General features: G+C 35.9%; 1 protein-coding gene across 2 annotated transcripts in view; it reads right to left on the bottom strand.

Moving 5' to 3' along the window:
* NEK1 (NIMA related kinase 1) overlaps positions 1-18646 on the bottom strand; it is a 216246-nt gene that overhangs the window by 116444 nt on the left and 81156 nt on the right. For both annotated transcript variants that reach the window (XM_029938932.1, XM_029938937.1), the window contains exon 18: positions 7856-7958. In XM_029938932.1, the coding sequence (XP_029794792.1) occupies positions 7856-7958 (103 nt within the window). The remainder of the gene's footprint in view (positions 1-7855; positions 7959-18646) is intronic.

Genomic DNA, 18646 nt, shown 5'->3' with positions numbered 1-18646 from the left:
AAGGGATACAGAAGTGCTGATGCCTAGGAGCACATATACCCCAATGTTCATAGCAGCACTTTCAACAATAGCCAAATCATGGAAAGAGCCTAAATGTCCATCACCTGATGAGTGGATCAAGAAGATGTGGTATATATATATACAATGGAGTATTACATGGCAATGAGAAAGAATAAAATATAGCCATTTGTAGCAAAGTGGATGGACCTCGAGGGTGTCATGCTAAGCGAAATAAGTCAGGCAGAGAAGGACAGATACCATATGTTTGCACTTATAGGTCTAACAGGAGAACAGGAGAAAACTAATGGAAGACCAGGGGGAGGGGAAGAGGGAAAGAGAGTTGGCAAGAGAGGGATGCAAAACCTGAGAGACTATTGAATACTGAAAACGAACTGAGGGTTGAAGGCAGGGGAAGGGAAAAGGTGGTGGTGATGGAGGAGGGCACTTGTGGGAAAGAGCACTGGGTATTATATGGAAACCAATTTTGACAATAAACTATTTAAAAATAAATAAATATAGAGGAAAATTTCCACTGTGGACAGTGAGAGGCTCTGACCATGAAGATATAAAAGGACTGCTAAGCAGGACTGACAGCTTGGCAGAAACCAGAGAAGAAAAATTGACCTGACATTAACCACTGTGGCTTTAATGACCTCCAGCAACGTTCAGAAGCTTGAATGTAAAAAATAGTCACTAGCTAAGTAACGCATAAGGAGGGCTATGTCAACTCAGAAAGGAGAGCTCCCTAAGGACAGGCCAATCAATTATATAGGTACACATCTAAGTCTGCAAACTTAATTTTCACATTACTCCAACAAGTTTCAAGGCACCTCTTTTGAAAACTACACAAACGTCCATCAACTGACAAATATATAAACAAATTGTGGTACATCGACAAAATGAAATATGACTCAGTATGGACTGAAAAAGAACATACTGATACACATCAGCCTCAAAATAACATATAACTGATAATTTTGTGTAAGAGTTTTATTTTTAAAACTTTTTATTTATTTAAGTAATCTCTACACCCAGTGTGGGACTCAAACCCCTGAACCTGAGATCAAGAGTCATGTACTCTTGCGACTGAGCCAGCCAGATGCTCCCTATATGATATTTTAAAAAAGACAATAGTGACAGAAGGCACATTAGTGGTTTCCTAAAGCTTCTGGCAGACTGACTACAAAGGGGCACAAAGAAACCTTCCTCCCAGTTTTATTGAGATAGAAGTACCATTTAATATTTAATACTTAAGGTGTACAACATAATAATTTAATATATATAGAAAAACAATTATAAGTTTGGTTAATGTTAATCCTATTATATAGTTACAAATTTTTTCTTATGGTGAGAGGAGAAAACTTAAGTGATCCTGGAAGAGTGCCTTACCCTGACTGCCGCAGTGTGTTATATGACTGTATTGATTTGTCAATACTCACTGTGATATGCACTTAACAGTGGTGAATTTCGCTGTATTTAAATTACATCTTAATAAAATAAATAAAACCTTAATAAGATAAAACCTATTTTTTAAAAAGTTCTTATTTGAAGACCTGGGTATAAAGTTTTACTATCAAGCATGCTGATAAAAACACTTAAAAGGACTTTCCTTCATCTAGCCTAGTCTACCGCTCCAAGATGTAATCTCTAAAATTACAGGCAAAGAAGGCAAAAATCTCTAAAATTACAGGTAGGCAAAATTTTAAAAGCTCTGAAGTTTTTTTATTTGAGTTTTTATTAATGTATCTTTGAGTGAGGAAAGAACGGAGAGAAAGAGACAGAAAAGAAGAAAAGCTCCGAGGTTTCTAATTAATTCCTTGCTGCTCCACCAGGCTTACAAATGCTACATAATCCCCAGGACTTAATATAGGATGAATTTGATCTCCATAATTGGGTTATGTTAAATGGGATGACTGACATTAAAATAGAAACATTATGTTAAAAAAATTTTTTTAAAAGGGGGGTGCCTGGGTGGCTTAATTGGTTAAGCATTTGACATTAGCTCAGGTCACGACCTCACAGTCAGTGAGTGTGACCCCTTCATGGGGCTCTGTACTGACAGCTCAGAGCCAGGAGCCTACTTCTGATTCTGTCTCTCTTTCTCTCTCTGTCCCTCCCTGACTCATGCTCGGTCTCTCAAAAATGAATAAATATTATAAATAAATAAACAAACAAACAAACAGATAGAATAGGGACATTACCCAGTGGGCCTGACCAAATTACATGAGCCATTTATTTATTTTTTTACATATTTATTCACTGACAGGAGATATTTATGAGCTATTTCTTTTCTTTAAAATTGAACTACAGTTGACATACCATACTATATTAGTTTCAGGTGTATACATAGTGATTCAGCATCTAGGCACATTACAAAATGATCCCACAGTAAGTCTAGGTACCATCATCACTATACATACTTATTATAATATAGCCGACTACACTCCCTCTGCTAACTTTATATCCCCATCACTGCTTATTTTATAATTGGAAGTCTATACCACTTACTCCCCTTCATCTATTTTGCCCATTCTCTCACTCTTTGCCCCTCTGGCAATCACCAATTTATTCTCTGTATTTATGAATCTGTTTCTTTTTGTTTTGTTTGTTCATATGTTTTGTTTTTTAGATTCCATACATAAGTGAAATCACAGAGTATATTGTCTTTCTCTGATTTATTTCACTTAGCATAGCATCTTCTAGGTATATCCATGTTGTCCCATATGGCAAGATTCATTCTTTTTCATGAATGAGTAATAGTGTGTGTGTGTGTGCATGCATGTGTGTGTGTGTATGTCTGTGTGTACATACTATATCAATCAATGGATGGTTAGGATGCTTCCATATCTTGGCTATTGTAAATCATGCTGCAATGAACACAGGGGTATATATCTTTTTGAATTAGTATTTTTGTTTATTTTGGGTAAATAATCAGAAAAGGAATTGCTGAGGCAGCTGGTATTTCTATTTTTAATTTTATGAGGAACTTACATACTATTTTCCACAGTGGCTGCACCAATTCACGTTACAACAGAACACAAGCCCTCCCCCCTCTTTCCTCCACATTCTCACCAATACTTGCTATTTCGTATCTTTTTGATACTAGGCATTTTTTTGACAGGTGTGAGGTGATAGCACATGAGCTCTTTAAAATCAGAGTTTTCTCAAGTTGGCTGCAGAGTGGCAGTCAGGAATTTGAAACATGAGAAGGTTCTGATGCACAAGAAGTCATCTGTTGCTGAGATGAAGGGGGCCACATGGCAAAGACCTAACAGTGGTCTCTTAGAATTACTGACCCCTGGTCAGAAACGAGTCAGGACAACGAAGATCTGAGAACTATAGCAGCAAGAAAGTGAATCCTACCAACACTCTAAACACTCTAAACTCTACTTGAGCCTCAGATGAGGATGCGGCTGGCTGACAGCATGATTTTAGCTTTACAAAACTGTAAGTAGAGGATCCAGTTAAAACATGCCAGATTTTTTACAGAAACTGTAATAAATTTGTGTTGCTTTAAGCCACTGAGTTTATGATCATTTCTTACACAGCAACAGAAAACTAATACAGAGAGGCCAATTTTAAACAGTACCTCTATCTCACCATAAAAAAAATTCTAATTTTGAACTTAAAATCTATTAAGTCTCCCGACAGTTAATTTTTCAGCTCTCACTTCTATCCAGTCTCACATTACTAGTGCATATATTCTCATTCAATATTAAGATTATAAATTACTCTAGAGACAAACTATGTCTGATAAAGTTTTAATTAAGAAACATTTGATTAATTAACCTACTACCTCCAAAGTGTTTAACAAACTGCCTTGTTGTTAAATTAGCAGATAGAAAAAAAACTTACTATATGATGCACACTTCCAAATATAAAAACAAAACACATTCTTTACTCTTACCCGCATCTTTATAAGGTAAAGTTTTATGTGTAGATTTAGTCATCAAGGGAATAAAAAAATTCTATATAGTTTAACAAAGCGAATCTTGTAAAAATTCCTTTAAAAATGCACTAATCTCTAAGCATCTTTTAAGTTTTTAGAAAACTGTAACAAATGAAAATACTAAATTCTGTTTGCAAGATGGCAAAGTGACTCTATAGCTTCCCTTCTTACAAAATCCTAGAATAAAGTTGTTGTTTTAAGTGAACAGACATCAGTGCTCAAAAACAAGCAAAACTCTTAGTAGTCCCAAGAATAGAAGGAATCCAGAGATAATGAAAAGTGTACAAAATCACTTTAAGTGAGAAACTTCATGAGCAAAAGCATGTCAGAAAGAATACCACCACAGAAGGTGTGAGGAACATGCAGCATGCCCTAAGACTTGTTGGAAGCTAAGAATATGAAAAGGTCTAGGAACAGACAATAGTGGTTACAGTAAGAGGGTTACTCCATTGTATTATTCATTTCCACAAGCCAGGAAGCAGAGTCAGTTACCTTCAGATAGGAGTGACCAGAGAAGGCTTAGAGGTGAAGGTCAGGCTAATCCTCTGGGTGACTCAACTGGTTATAACGAAGATCAATGAGAGTCTCCTAAGCCCAGAAAATAAACTGTCAAGGTTATCTCCCCGCAGAATATCAAATATGTCCCATCCATTCTGTACTCTCACTGAAAACTGTACAGAAGACAGGAGCACTCTCCTATCTCACCAGGGTGCCACTCAAACAAAGGTAAGGAGCAACATAAGATACTCCCAAATATGAATATAGTGTCATGATCACCAAACATCTGACGAATGCCGACACTGTGAAATCGAGAACTCAAAAACAGAAGAAACCAAGGTATTGTGGCCAATAGCACACTTAAAAAAAGACAGCAATGGCTATAGTATTATCAGAAAAATAAGAATATGATTAAGGAGATGTAGGGGAAAACAAATTAGAATTCAGGGACATGAAAACATAAGTTTCTAAATGAAAAGAAACTCACTAGATGGGCTGAAAAGCAGAGTAGACAAAAGAATATATTAGTGAGCTGAAATTCTTCTAAAACATAATAAGACAGAAAGGGATACAAAGGATAAAACAGAAACACAGAATAAAAGACCAGTGATAAAAGTTCCAAACTACCCATCTAATAGGAGTTCTCTAAAGGGGAAACAGGAGAAGAAGCAATATTTGAAGAAACGAGGCCAAAGTAGTTCTACATTTAAGGCTGTTCTGGACCTGCCAAACATATTTTAAAAGACTTAAACTGTTTCCAAGTAACTGCATCCTAGAATAAAGCTCCAACATACGTGTGTGTGTGTGTGTGTGTGTGTGTGTGTGTGTACAATGATAAAATACACAATGTTGGGCATCCAATCACAAATTACCAGGTATATGAAGAAGCAGGATATGAGGACTCCAATGAAGATAAAAATCAATCAAAAGTGACAAAGATAACAGAACTATTAAGGATAGTCATGAAAACATCTATTAGAACTATGTTCAAATTTTTTTAAATGTTTATTTTGAGAGGGGGGGGGAGAGTGCGCGCATGCGTGAGCAAGTGACCGAGCACAAAAGAAAGGGACACAGAAAGGAGACACAGAATAGGAAGCACGCTTCAGGCTCCAAGCACAGAGCCTTGATGGAAGCCTCAAACTTGTAAACTGCGAGATCATGACCTGAGCCAAAGTTGGATGTTCAACTGAGTGAGCCACCCAGGCGCCCCTAACTGTGTTCAAATTTAAGAATGTAGAGAAAAGCATAAACATTATAAAGAGAGACACGGAAAGTACAAAAATGACCCAAATAAACTGTAAGAAATAAGAAAATACAAGATGAAAAAAATTTCTGAGATGGAAAAAACTACAATGTCTGGGTGGGATTAATAGATGAGACAAAGCAAAAGAAAAGATTAATGGACCTGAAGGCTAAAGGTATAGAAATAAAAGCTATCCAAATTGAAAAATTGAAAAAAAGAGTAAAAAAAAAAGAAAAATAGAAAAAAGAGTCCAAAAAAAAGAATAGACCCTCAGTGGGCTGTTGAAAGAGCATCACATGGTCTAGTGGATGGGTACTAAGGAGAGAAAAAAAATTTTGAATATATAATAAATGAATAAATTGTTTCCAAATTTGATGAAAATTATAAATTCACAGATCCAAGCAGCTCAATGAATACCAACAAAATAAACATGAGGAAAACTACACCAAACTACACTGTACTCAAATTTTTTGCTTCCACTGGGGGTGCCTGGGTGGCTCGGTCAGTTAAGCTGACTTCAGCTCAGGTCATGATCTTCTAGTTCATTAGTTCGAGCCCTGGGTTGGGCTCTCTGCTTTGAGCACAGAGCCCACTTCAGATCCTCTGTCCCCCTCTCCCTCTCTGCCCTTTCCCCGCTCATGATCTCTTTCTCTCTCTCTCTCGAAAATAAAAAATTAACTTTAAAAAAATTGCTTTCAGTGATAAAATGTTTAAAGTCAGTGGAGAAAAAAGATACATTACGTATCCAGGAAAAAGATAAGAATGACAGCAAATTTCTTGTCAGAAACAGGCATGCCAGAAGACAACTGGAGAGACATCTTTAAAGTACTGAAAGAAAAAGAAAATCTCAATCTATAATATCATACTCACCAAAAATATTTCTCAAAAATGAAGGTAAAATAATTTTTCAGACATGCAAATGCCAAGCAGATTCACCAAATGACCACCACTACAAATTATCATTTAAGCAAAAAGACAAAATAAAGACATTGCCCAACAAATCTTGAGAAGCTTCTGTCCAAAAGAATTGCCAGAGAATATTCCCTCACCATAAAGAGAAACAAAGTGAGAGCAGAACAGTAGAATATAAGGACCAACGATGAGGAAAGAAATAGATAAACTTGATAAATCTAATTGTTCTAAAATATTTCAAATTAACATCTGTAACTAAAATTACAGATGCTGTTAACTTTGGAGATACGAAGTAAGAGGAAACACAGGAGATTCTCTTCTACTATCTACAGGAAGGATACAAACACAGATTAATTCCAAAACTAGAAAAACATGAACTCATGTGTTAAAAATGTTTTTAAAGGGTAACCATTAAAAACTCTATTTATCTTTCAATAACATTTCAAAGAAAAAAATATACTAAATTGAAATAACTACATTAATTAACTCACAGAGATAACACTTAAGAACTACTCTAAGGTATAAACCTAATCAAAATATACTACCACATAACTGACTTATTTCCTAGGTTAGCAGGAAGTCTCATGGTATGGTGAGCTGATAGAAACTATCATCAGTTATTCTGTGACAGAAGGTCAAAAGGCATTTGTATACCTCTACAAGTCAAAACCATTAAGTTTTAGGTACTAAATGATTATCTAAAAACTATTAATATCTTCTTGGATACATGACTTAATTTAGTTAGCAGGCAAATTGGAGGCTTTAATATACTTTTGCTTTTAATGTGTTTTTGAGAAGATACGTAGTTATGTTTATCTGACGGATTCCCATTTTTCTTCTAAAATTCTTTGTACTTAGAAGTAGTTAAAAGGCAAAAGATTTATACGATCTGAAGAGAAACCAGAATTGTACTTAGAAGTATTTAAAACCAAAAGCATGTATGAATAAACAAACGCAGCAATGTAAAAACTCATTGGTTTTAATATAAATATCTGGGTTGCTATGTCTACTTCTACCTTTTTAAAGGAAAGACAGAGTGATAAACTTACTCCTAATTAACCAAACTATCAATAGATTTTCACTTTGGTATAAAAGATCAGGCAGAAGAGAGGTTAAGATATGGCACAATTTTCTACTTGGTAAATATTTAGAGTAAATGTTTGCAAAGAATTATAATTCATTTATACCTACCTTGTTCCAGACCTTCACTTTGAATATTAATACGCTCAAAATTAAAAAAAAAATCATACCATATGCCCTTCAGCTCGAGCTTTGTTTTGCCGTGCTTCCCGTTTTCGCTGTAGGAACTCTTCCACTTGTTTAGCTCTTTCCACAGCTAGCTGCCCCTTTTGCCTAAGTAATGTGGACAAATAGCAAAATCAGAAATTCTGAGCATTAAATATTTCAAAAAGTTAAAAATTAGACTTATTCTAAATGTTTACTATACTGCAGAATATGAAGACTGATGTGAAATAAAACCTTCTGTAATGAGGAAATAGCTACATATATATTAGTATCTACTACCTAAATCAAGTTCTTTACTATTTTTTTAAGTTGTTTGGTTTTTAAGAGAGAGAACACATGCATGCGTGCCTGTAAGGGAGGCACAGAAGGAAAGGCAAAGAGAATATCAAGCAGACTCCATGCCTAGCACAGAGCCCAGCATGGGACTCCATCTCACAACTGTGAGATCATGACCTGAGTGGAAATCAAGAGTCGGATGCTTAACCAACTGAGTAACCCAGGTGCCCCATTCTTTACTATAAATTTTTATTTTTTTAAAGTTTATTTGAGAGAGACAGAAACAGCACAAGTGGGGGAGGAGCAGAGAGGCAAGGGGAGAGAGAGAATCCCAAGCAGGTTCCGGGCTGCCAGTACAGAGCCCAATGCAGGACTCAAACTCACAAAACTGCAAGATCACAACCTGAGCAAAAACCAAGAGTCAGTTGTCCAACTGACTGAGCCACCCAGATGCCCTGTTCCTTATTATTTTAAATAGAAGTAAAATCTATTCTACTACTCCAAATCTCATCAAGGTTTATCTTATATTTATTTAATCTATTCTAAATATAGACACATAAAATTATTTTAGGTTATACTTAATTATAGAGGAATTTCAATAGTTTCCAAGTAGTTATGCTAACTTTAGAATTCTCTTTCTAATCTATCTGAAAACCTTTCAACAATATTAAAGTAAAATTAAAGCAGTATAGCAGCAATTTCAAAAATTAAAGGAATAAGAAGTTTGTGTAAGTTTTCCAAGATAAAAGGCTATGTTTGAATACTTGAATTTAAAAAAGTAAAATGGATAGGTTCTATTTCTGTATATTTCTCTGATAACTATGAAAAAATATAAACATATTAAGCTTATACTACAAATAAAAACTGCAAATAATAAGCATTTATTGAATATCTAATATACTCTGTGCCTGTTACACTGTACTGTTCCTTTTACATATTATGACTGTTATTTTGACAGATAGAAAAATAAATAAAACCCAGCTCCAATAATCAGAGAACTCATAGCATAGTTTCAACTGCAGTTAATCTTGGAGACAAATTTGAAAGATGAGCAAGTGGACTGGCTGTGCTTCTACTCAGAGTTTGACTACTAAGGCACATAAACCTGTCTTCCAACAGGTATAAATACATTCTGATAAACATAATTTTAATTTTTAAGATTATATAATCTCTATAGATGATGAAGAGCCTTTTATTATGACTGTGAGGTATGTGTAGGTAGCTAACTCTTAATCTAGTTCCACATCATCAAATTCAGAAATGTACTTCACATAACCTTGGGAGCTTGAGTAGATTATGAATAATGGATGAGACAAAGGGGCCAAGATGGCAGAACAGCATGGAAGGGTTTTGTTTTTATTTTTTTGCATTTCTCTTCCCTGAAATGCAGCCAGATCAACATCAAACCATCTTGCACCCCTAGAAAACTGATTTGATGATTAACACAACAATATGCACAACTTGAGCCTGGCAGGTATGCAGTGTGGAGACATGAATTGGGGGAGAGAGAAGCTGAGGAGGGCAGGGAGTTGTTTTTACTTGCAAAGAGAGGAAACAGATGGCAGGAGGGTGTATGGGAAAGCACTCCCCAACAAAAGCAGCTGGAGGGAAAAAGGAAGAGTGGAAACAGCTGCAAGGGACTGAACAAAAAAGGGAGAAAGGAGAAAGGAGAGAGTTTAAATTCCATTAACACTCTATAAACAGGAGTGCAGAGTCTAAAACTCTGCACTTCAATACCTGGCAGTGCTCTGGTAGAAAGGGCAAATCCCCAACAACAAAGTCTGAGTTCCCAGGAGTCCTCAGGCCACACAGGGAAAGGTCCTCCTACTGAAAGGACACGTGGTAGAGGCTATGTGGCCTTCCCATAGGCAAGGGTCCCAGCAGACCCCAGAGATCAGCCACATTTGCTGGTGTTGGAACAAGGTTGCTGTAGGTGAAGCCAGGGACCAGATGTGTGTTGTGATTTGCCATAATCCCTGAACACTACTGCCACACGATCGTAGGAACTTTTTCTGGGCCAGGCTGGTGCCTGGTTGCACTCTCTAGACATTGCAGCAGCATGGTCATGTCAATGTTCCTGGGGGTGGGCCAGCACCTGGTCATTGCTGGGTGAATTCCTCCCCTAGAAGGTCTGAGTGGGTCAAGGCCACAGTCTCTCAGAAGTGAGGGGTTGTTAAACACAGCCTCAACTGAGATAAAACTCAAGAGGGAGGTAACGGCTTGGTCATGGACAGTGTAGAAGTGGGGAGTGGAAGCTGGAAACAGAGGAGGGGTGCTTGACTGCCAGTCAGGAAGAGCAAAGACTTCTGAAACAAGAGACTTGGTGACGCTATTTTCAGCCCTCCCATGCATGCACATACACGCCTACATGCCCCACAACAATCCACCCCAGTAAGCTAAGGCACTGGAGCCATTACACTAAGCCCCATTCAACTGGGCCAACCATGCTCTTGAGGAACACCACAAGTCTCTCCACCTACATAGTTTACAGACTATAAAGTGCTTCACAGCACTTGACTTCTAGGGGAAACTGGAGGTAATTTCAATCATATTTCATTCTGTTTGTGGTTCCATCTATTCAATGTTTCCCCCTTTTTCTTTTCTTATTCTTGAATAAAGAGAAAAAAATTATTTTTATTTTCCCCATTTATATAAAAAGATTTCTTTAAAAATTTCTACTACATTTTCACTTTTTTATAAATTTTTTAAATTCTATTTTACTTTCATTAATCCATTTTATTCTATTTTATTGTATTCATTTTATCAATTTTTCAAACATTTTCTTTTTTCCCCCTTTTTTCTCTAGTCTATCAAACTTTCAATAACCAGACCAAAACACACCTAGGACCTAGCATCCTGTGTTTGATCTACTGTGTTATTTTAATTTCTTAATTTTTACTTTTTTAATTTAATAATTCCTTTTTATCCTTTAAAATGATGAAACAAAGGAAAGAACACCCCAAAAGAAAGAACAGGAAGAAACAACAGTCAGGTACTTTATCAACACAGACACAAGGAATATGTCTGAACCACAATTTAGAATCACAATGATTAGCATACTAGTTGGGGTTGAAAATAGATTAAAATCCCTTCTGTGGAGATAAAAGAAGTAAAAGCTAGCCAGGATGATATGAAAAATATGCTGTAACTAAAATAAAGTAAAAAAAAAAAAAGTAAAAAATATGCTGTAACTGAGCTGCAATCTCAAATGGATGCCATGGCAGCAAGGATGGATGAAGCAGAGCAGCAAATCAGTGATACACAGGACATACTATGGAGTATAATGAAGCAGAAAATAAGATGGAGACTAAAGCAAAATAGCATGATTTAAGAATTAGAGAACTTAATGACTCATTAAAAAGGAATTACATCAGAATCATAGGTGTCCCAGAAGATGAAGAGAGAGAAAAAAGGATAGAAAGGTTATGTGAGCAAATCATAGAGGAACACATTCCTAACCTGGGGAAAGATACAGTCATCAAAATTCAAGAAGTACATAGAACACCCATTGGATGCAACAAAAACCGACTGTCAACAAGGCATATCATAGTCGAATTCACAAAATACTCAGGAAAGGAAAAAGTCATGAGAGCAGCAAGGGAAAAAAAGTCCTTGGCCTACAATGGAACACAGATCAGGTTCACAGCAGACCTATCCACAGTAACTTGGCAGGCCAGAAAGGAGTGGCAGGATATATTCAATGTGCTGAATTGGAAAAATATGCAGCCAAGAATTCTTTATCCAGCAAGACTGTCATTCAAAATAGAAGGAGAGATAAAAAGTTTCCCAGACTTCCCAAACAAAAACTAAAGGAGTTCTTGACCACTAAACCAGCCCTACAAGAAATTTTAATGCGGACTCTCTGAGGGGAGAAAAGAACCACGCCCCCCCCCCAAAAAAAGAAAAAAGAAAAAAGGCCAGAAGCAACAAAGACTAGAAAGGATGAGAGAACATCACCAGAAACCCCAACTCTACAGGCAACATAATGGCAATAAATTTATATCTTTCAGTACTCGCTCTAATGACCAATGGACTAAATGTTCCAACCAAAAGACACAGGGTAACAGAATGGATAAGAAAACAAGATTCAACTAAATGCTTTTTACAAAAGACCCATTTTAGACCTAAAGACACCTTCAATTGAAAGTAAGAGGACAGAGAACCATCATGCTAATAGTCATTAAGAGAAAGCCAGAGTAGCCATACTCTGCCATCAGACAATCTAGATTTTAAAATAAAGTCTCTAACAAGAGATGGAGAGCATTATGGCATAATTAAGGGGTCTATCCATCAAGAAGATCTAATAATTATAAACATATATGCTCCAAATGTGACAGCATCCAAATATGTACATCAATTAATGACAAACATAAAGAAACTCATTGATAATAATACCATAAAAGTAGGGGACTTCAATACCCCATGTACAGCAGCAGATCATCTAAAGAGAAAATCAACAAGGAAACAATGGGTTTGAATGACTTGGATGGACTCAACAGATATATTCAGAATATTTCCTCCTAAAGGAGAATACACATTTTTCTCAAGTGAACAAGAAACAATCTCCAGAAAAGAACATATACTGTGATATAAATTAACCCTCAATAAATACAAAAAGATCGAGATCATATCATGCATACTTTCAGACCACAACACTATGAAACTCAAAATCAACCATAAGAAAAACTGTGGAAAGGTAACAAATACTTGGAGACTACAGAACACCCCACTAAAGAATGAATGGGCTAACAAAGAAGTCAAAGAAGAGATTCAAAAGTACAACCCAAAACCTCTGAGATGCAGGAAAGTCAGTCATTAAGAGGAAAGTATATAGCAATCCAGGCCTTCCTAAAGGAGGAAGAAAGGTCTCAGATACACAACCTACACTTACACTTTTAAGAGCTATAAAGGAAGAAAAAATATCCCAAACCAGCAGAAGACAGGAAATAATAAAGATTATAGCAAAAATCAATGCTATCAAAACCAACCAACCAACCAATAAATAAAAAACAAAAAACAGTAGAAGAGATCAATGAAACTAGGAGCTGGTTCTTTGAAAGAATTAACAAAATTGATAACCCCTTATCCAGTTTTATCAAAAAGAAAAAGGAAAGGACCCACATAAAATCAAGAATGAAAGAGGAAAGATCAAAACCAATACAGCAGAGACACAAACGATAATAAGAGAATATTAGGAGCAATTATATGCCTAGAAAATGGGCAACTGGAAGAAATGGACAAATTCCTAGAAACATATAAACTACCAAAACTGAAACAAGAAGAAATAGGACACTTGAAGAGCCCAATAACCAGTAAAGAAATCAAATTAGTAATAAAAAATATCCCAAAATCAAGACTCCAGGGCTGGATAAATGGAAACATTTAAAGAAGAGCTAACACCTATTCTTTTGAAGCTGTTTCAAGAAATAGAAATGGAAGGAAAGCTTTCAAACTCATTCTATGAAGCCAGCATTACCTTCATTCCAAAAGCTGACAAAGACCCCACTACAAAGGAGAACTACAGACCAATTTCCCTGATGAACATGGATGCAAAAAAAACCTCAACAACATACTAGCCAACCAGATCCAACAATACATTAAAAGAAATATTCACCACGAGCAAGGGGGATTTATACCTGCGATGCAGGGCTGGCTCAATATCTGCAAAACGATCAATGTGATCCATCACATCAATAAAAGAAAGGATAAGAACCACATGATCCTTTCAATACATGCCGAGAAAGCATTTGACAAAATACTCCTTTCTTGATAAAAACTCTCAGGAAAATAGGGATAGAAGGATGATACCTCAATATCATAAAAGCCATATATGAAACACTCACCGCTAATATCATGCTCAATGGAGGAAAACTAAGAGCTTTCCCACTAAGGTCAGGAACATGACAGGAATATTCACTCTTCCTACTGTTATTCAACATAGTATTGGAAGTCTTAGCCTCAGTAATCAGACAACACAAAGGAATAAAAGGCATCCAAATCAGCCAGGAGGAAATCAAACTTTCACGCTTCACAGAAGACATGATACTGCCTATGGAAAACCCAAAAGATTCCACAGAAAAACTGCTAGAACTGATCCATGAATTCAGCAAAGTTGTAGGATATAAAATCAACACACAGAAATCAGTTCCATTCCTATACACCAATAATGAGGCAACAGAGAAATCAAGGAATCGATCCCATTTACAACTGCACCCAAACCCATAAAATACCGAGGAATAAACATAATCAAAGAGGTGAATAATCTATACACCGAAAACTATAGAAAGCTTATGAAAGAATTTGAAGAAGACAAAAAAAAAAGGGAAAAATATTCCATGCTCCTAGATTGCAGAAACAAATATTGTTAAAATGCCAATACTACTCAAAGCAATTTACATATTCAATGCAATCCCTATCAAAGTAACACCAGGATTCTTCACAGAGCTAAGAACAAACAGTCCTAAAATTTGTATGGAACCAGAAAAGACCCCAAACAGCCAAAGCAATCCTGAAAAAGAAGATCAAAGCTGGAAGTATCACACTCCTGGACTTCAAAGTTTACTCCTGTATTACAAAGTTTACTCCTGTATTACAAAGTTTCAATCATCAAGACAGTATGGTACAGAGAGTCAGATCAATGGAATGGACCTACAAATGTATGGCCAATTAATTTTTGACAAAGCAGGAAAGACTATCCAATAGAATAAAGACAGTCTCTTCAGCAAATGGTGCTGGGAAAACTGGACAGCAACATGCAGAAAAATGAACCTAGACCTCTTTCTTACACCATATACAAAAATAAACTTGAAATGGATGAAAGACCTAAATGTAAGAGAGGAAGCCATCAAAATCCTAGAGGAGAAAGCAGGCAAAAACCTCTTTGACCTTGGCTGCAGCAACTTCTTAGTCAACATGTTTCTGGAGGCAAGGGAAACAAAAGCAATAATGAACTATTGGGACCTCAACAAGAGAAAAGCGTTCTGCACAGTGAAGGAAACAATTAGCCAAACTAAAAGGCAATTGATGGAATGGGAGAAGATATTTACAAATTACATAGCAGATAAAGAACTAGTATCCAAAATCTATAAAGAATTTAGTAAACTTAACCCCCTCAAAACAAATAATCCCGTGAAGAAATGAGCAAAAACATGAATAGACACTTTTTCAAAGACTTTCAGGTGGCTAATAGAAACAGGAAAAGATGTTCAAAATCACTCATCATCAGGGAAATACAAATTAAAACCATAATGATATGCCACCTTACTCCAGTCAAAATGGCTAACATTAACAACGTAGGCAATGACAGATGTTGGTGAGGATGCAGAGAAAGATCTCTTTTGCACTGCTGATGAGTATGCAATCTGGTGCAGCCACTCTGGAAAACAGTATGGAGGTTCCTCAAAAAATTCAAAATAGAACTACTGTATGACTCAGCAACTGAAGGGGCACATGCACCCCAATGTTTATAGCAGCACTACTGACAACAGTCAAAGTATGGAAAAAGCCCAAATGCCCATCAATGGATGAATGGATAAAGAAGATGTGGTGTATACACACACACACACACACACACACACACACACACAATGGAGTATTACTCTGCAATCAAAAAGAATGAAATCTTGCCATTTGCAATTATGTGTATGGAACTAGAGTGTATTATGCTAAGCGAAATTAATCAGAGAAAAGACAAATACCATATGACTTCACTCATATGAGGACTTTAAGATACAAAACAGATGAACATAAAGGAAGGGAAGCAAAAAGAATATAAAAACAAGGAGGTGGACATGACATAAAAGACAAATATAGAGAACAAATAGAGAATTGTTGGAGGATTTGTGGGAGGGGGGATGGGCTAAATGGGTAAGGGGCATGAAGGAAGACATTTGTTGGGATGAGCACTGGGTGTTATACATAGGGAATGAATCACTGGAACCTACTCCTGAAATCATTATTGCACTATATGCTAACTTGGATGTAAATTTTAAAAAAATGAATGAGAAATTGGTATATGCCTCTGTAGAACACATGTTCTATCCTCTAGCAGTCATATTATACATTGTATAATTATAGGATTAATATCTAGTCTGGATGCAATATATCTCCTGCATATGTCCAGGCAAGGCTGCATTCTAGTCAGCTATAGGTCCTTTATACAAAGTTGGGTCTGACAAGGGAGGATAAACTTTAAGAGGATGTGACACTTGGACGTGTAATCTGAAACTGTGTGTCTACTGGTAAGGCTCTTTTCAGGAGTCCTGGAAGCTTACACAACCACTTACAATTAAATAAAATTGCTGATCTCTCTGCTGTGTATCCTGTCTGTATCTCAAACCTTTGGGTAAGTAAAACGTGCTTGATTTCCCATCCTAAGATAGCATGTCCAATGTGCGTCAGTCTAAACCTGCAACTGACATATGTTAATATGACAGCTGCACAGAATTATTCTAAAACCTGGTCGTATCTATAACAGTTTTTATTTACAGATTTTTATAGCACTTAATATATAAAGTACAACCTGTTCTATTTATTTATATCATTTATAGGTTTTGCTTCCCTGAATAATCTTTTCCTAAGCTGGTTTAAATAAACAGGTTTACATAACTCACTGTTTCAACCACAAATTTAAAACCTGTAGTAATTATTGTTTAACATTATTTTCCTCCTCCCATTTATTAAATAGAGTTTCAACTATTTGCCAATATTACATCGATCTTTGAAGATGTAAAGCAGCATAAAACAGAGTTCCAAAAATGCAAGGTTGATCCAATATACACAAAACAGAGGAATAAACCTTATTAAAAGAATTAAAAAGGACAAAAATTAGTTTAATTGATTCTATATCTCCCATAATGCTTACAAATCTACAAACTGTCTTCATTCTTCACATGCATTTCTGTTGACTGTTTCATATACACCAAAAAGAAGAATTCATAGTCATGGTCATATTCCTCTCTAAAATAATAAAATTATACTCAACTATGGGCACACACTATTAGTGCTAGACTCATGGAGATAAATCAGAAAGTCAATTTATTTAGTAGTTATGCTATTCATTAAAGAGAATTAAGAATTCATAGTTGCTTATTGTTTTAACAATAAACACTCTATCTTTCCCTTTGAGTTCCAAAATTATACCACTTAAAATCAGTAGAACAGTAACCTAGATTAATAGTATAGCAATGATCATATAGATACTATATAAACCACAGTTATATAGTAAGAAACTAGGAATTTGGGAAGTAAAATACAGAGATATTAAAATAGGTTAAAAAGAAGTAATTATTCTAAGCAAATTCATTTTTTCCATCTTGAAAAGAGAGGGAGGAAAAAGGAGTAAGTTTTTTCCTTTCCTTTTCTTATTATAAAGGCATGTATAAGTCCCAAGATCTGGGTAGGTTACTTCACATCCATGGCTCAAATCTTTTACAGGTAAGGGGTATTTAAATTTTTTGAAGGATGATTGTGAGTGATTATTTTAAGAGGTAATAACACAAAAACACGTAGCAATCTAGGTAGGAGAAATAATCAGTGAAATAAAAAATGAGTTAGTGTGACTTAAGGTACAAGAGCTAGGGTGGTACAGAGTTAATGAGATTGGAAACACATGTATGGGGTTTATCCATTAAGCTTCCTCCTCTGTTCCACGGCACAATGTCTATCTGACAGAATGGAATTACTGTCAGCTTTATTCAAACCAAATGATGCAATATAGAGAAAAAGACTTGGTAAAGTAAAAGCACCTATAAAACACAAATGTTAAGAGACACACATTAGTTTTATAGAATGGTCTTACATGGTTGAGGTTCTAATATTAAAAAGTTAACTGAATGGAAGTTCATCATTTGCAACAAATGTACCACTCTGGTAGGGAGATATTATTAAGGGGGAAGGTATATGGGGGCACAGGGATAATATATGGGAAATTTCTCCCTCAGTTTTGCTGTGAACCTAAAACTGCTTCAAAAAAAAAAGTTTTTTTTAAAAAGAGCTAATGGAAGAGGTGTGCTAAGACATAAGACACAGATATAAGCAAAGTCAGACTGGCCAGAGTTGCTGATAGAAGGTAAGAGAAAAGATAAGTGAAGCCATAAAGAACATACAGGCAAATGTGGGCACTGCAAAATATAAGAAAATGAGAACTTAAGTTGGTTGACCATATATTTCAGTTTGCCGATTCAGTTTGAATTAGGGAAAAGAACTGACCAGGAACAACAATGACATACAAATTATAATAAAACCATACGTTATGACAATGTTCTTTAACATTAATGGCCACTAAAAGGCACAAGGCAAAAGAGTCATAATACTTAAATTGGAGGAGACCTTAAGTATTAATAGCCTAACTGCTTACTAAATAAACTCTTCCTCTAGTCCCATCTGGATATCCCTGGCACACAGCCATTCAAACCTCTACTTTAGTTTCAGCTTGAGGACATTCATTAAATCGCATGATGGTCCACCCATTGAACAGTCCTCATAACTGGCTAAAACCTGTTTCTCTACTTCTAGTCATA

This window comes from Suricata suricatta, chromosome 1, assembly GCF_006229205.1.
Source record: "Suricata suricatta isolate VVHF042 chromosome 1, meerkat_22Aug2017_6uvM2_HiC, whole genome shotgun sequence".
NCBI classification, from domain to species: domain Eukaryota; kingdom Metazoa; phylum Chordata; class Mammalia; order Carnivora; family Herpestidae; genus Suricata; species Suricata suricatta.
This window is presented reverse-complemented; position numbering and strand designations above follow the sequence as displayed.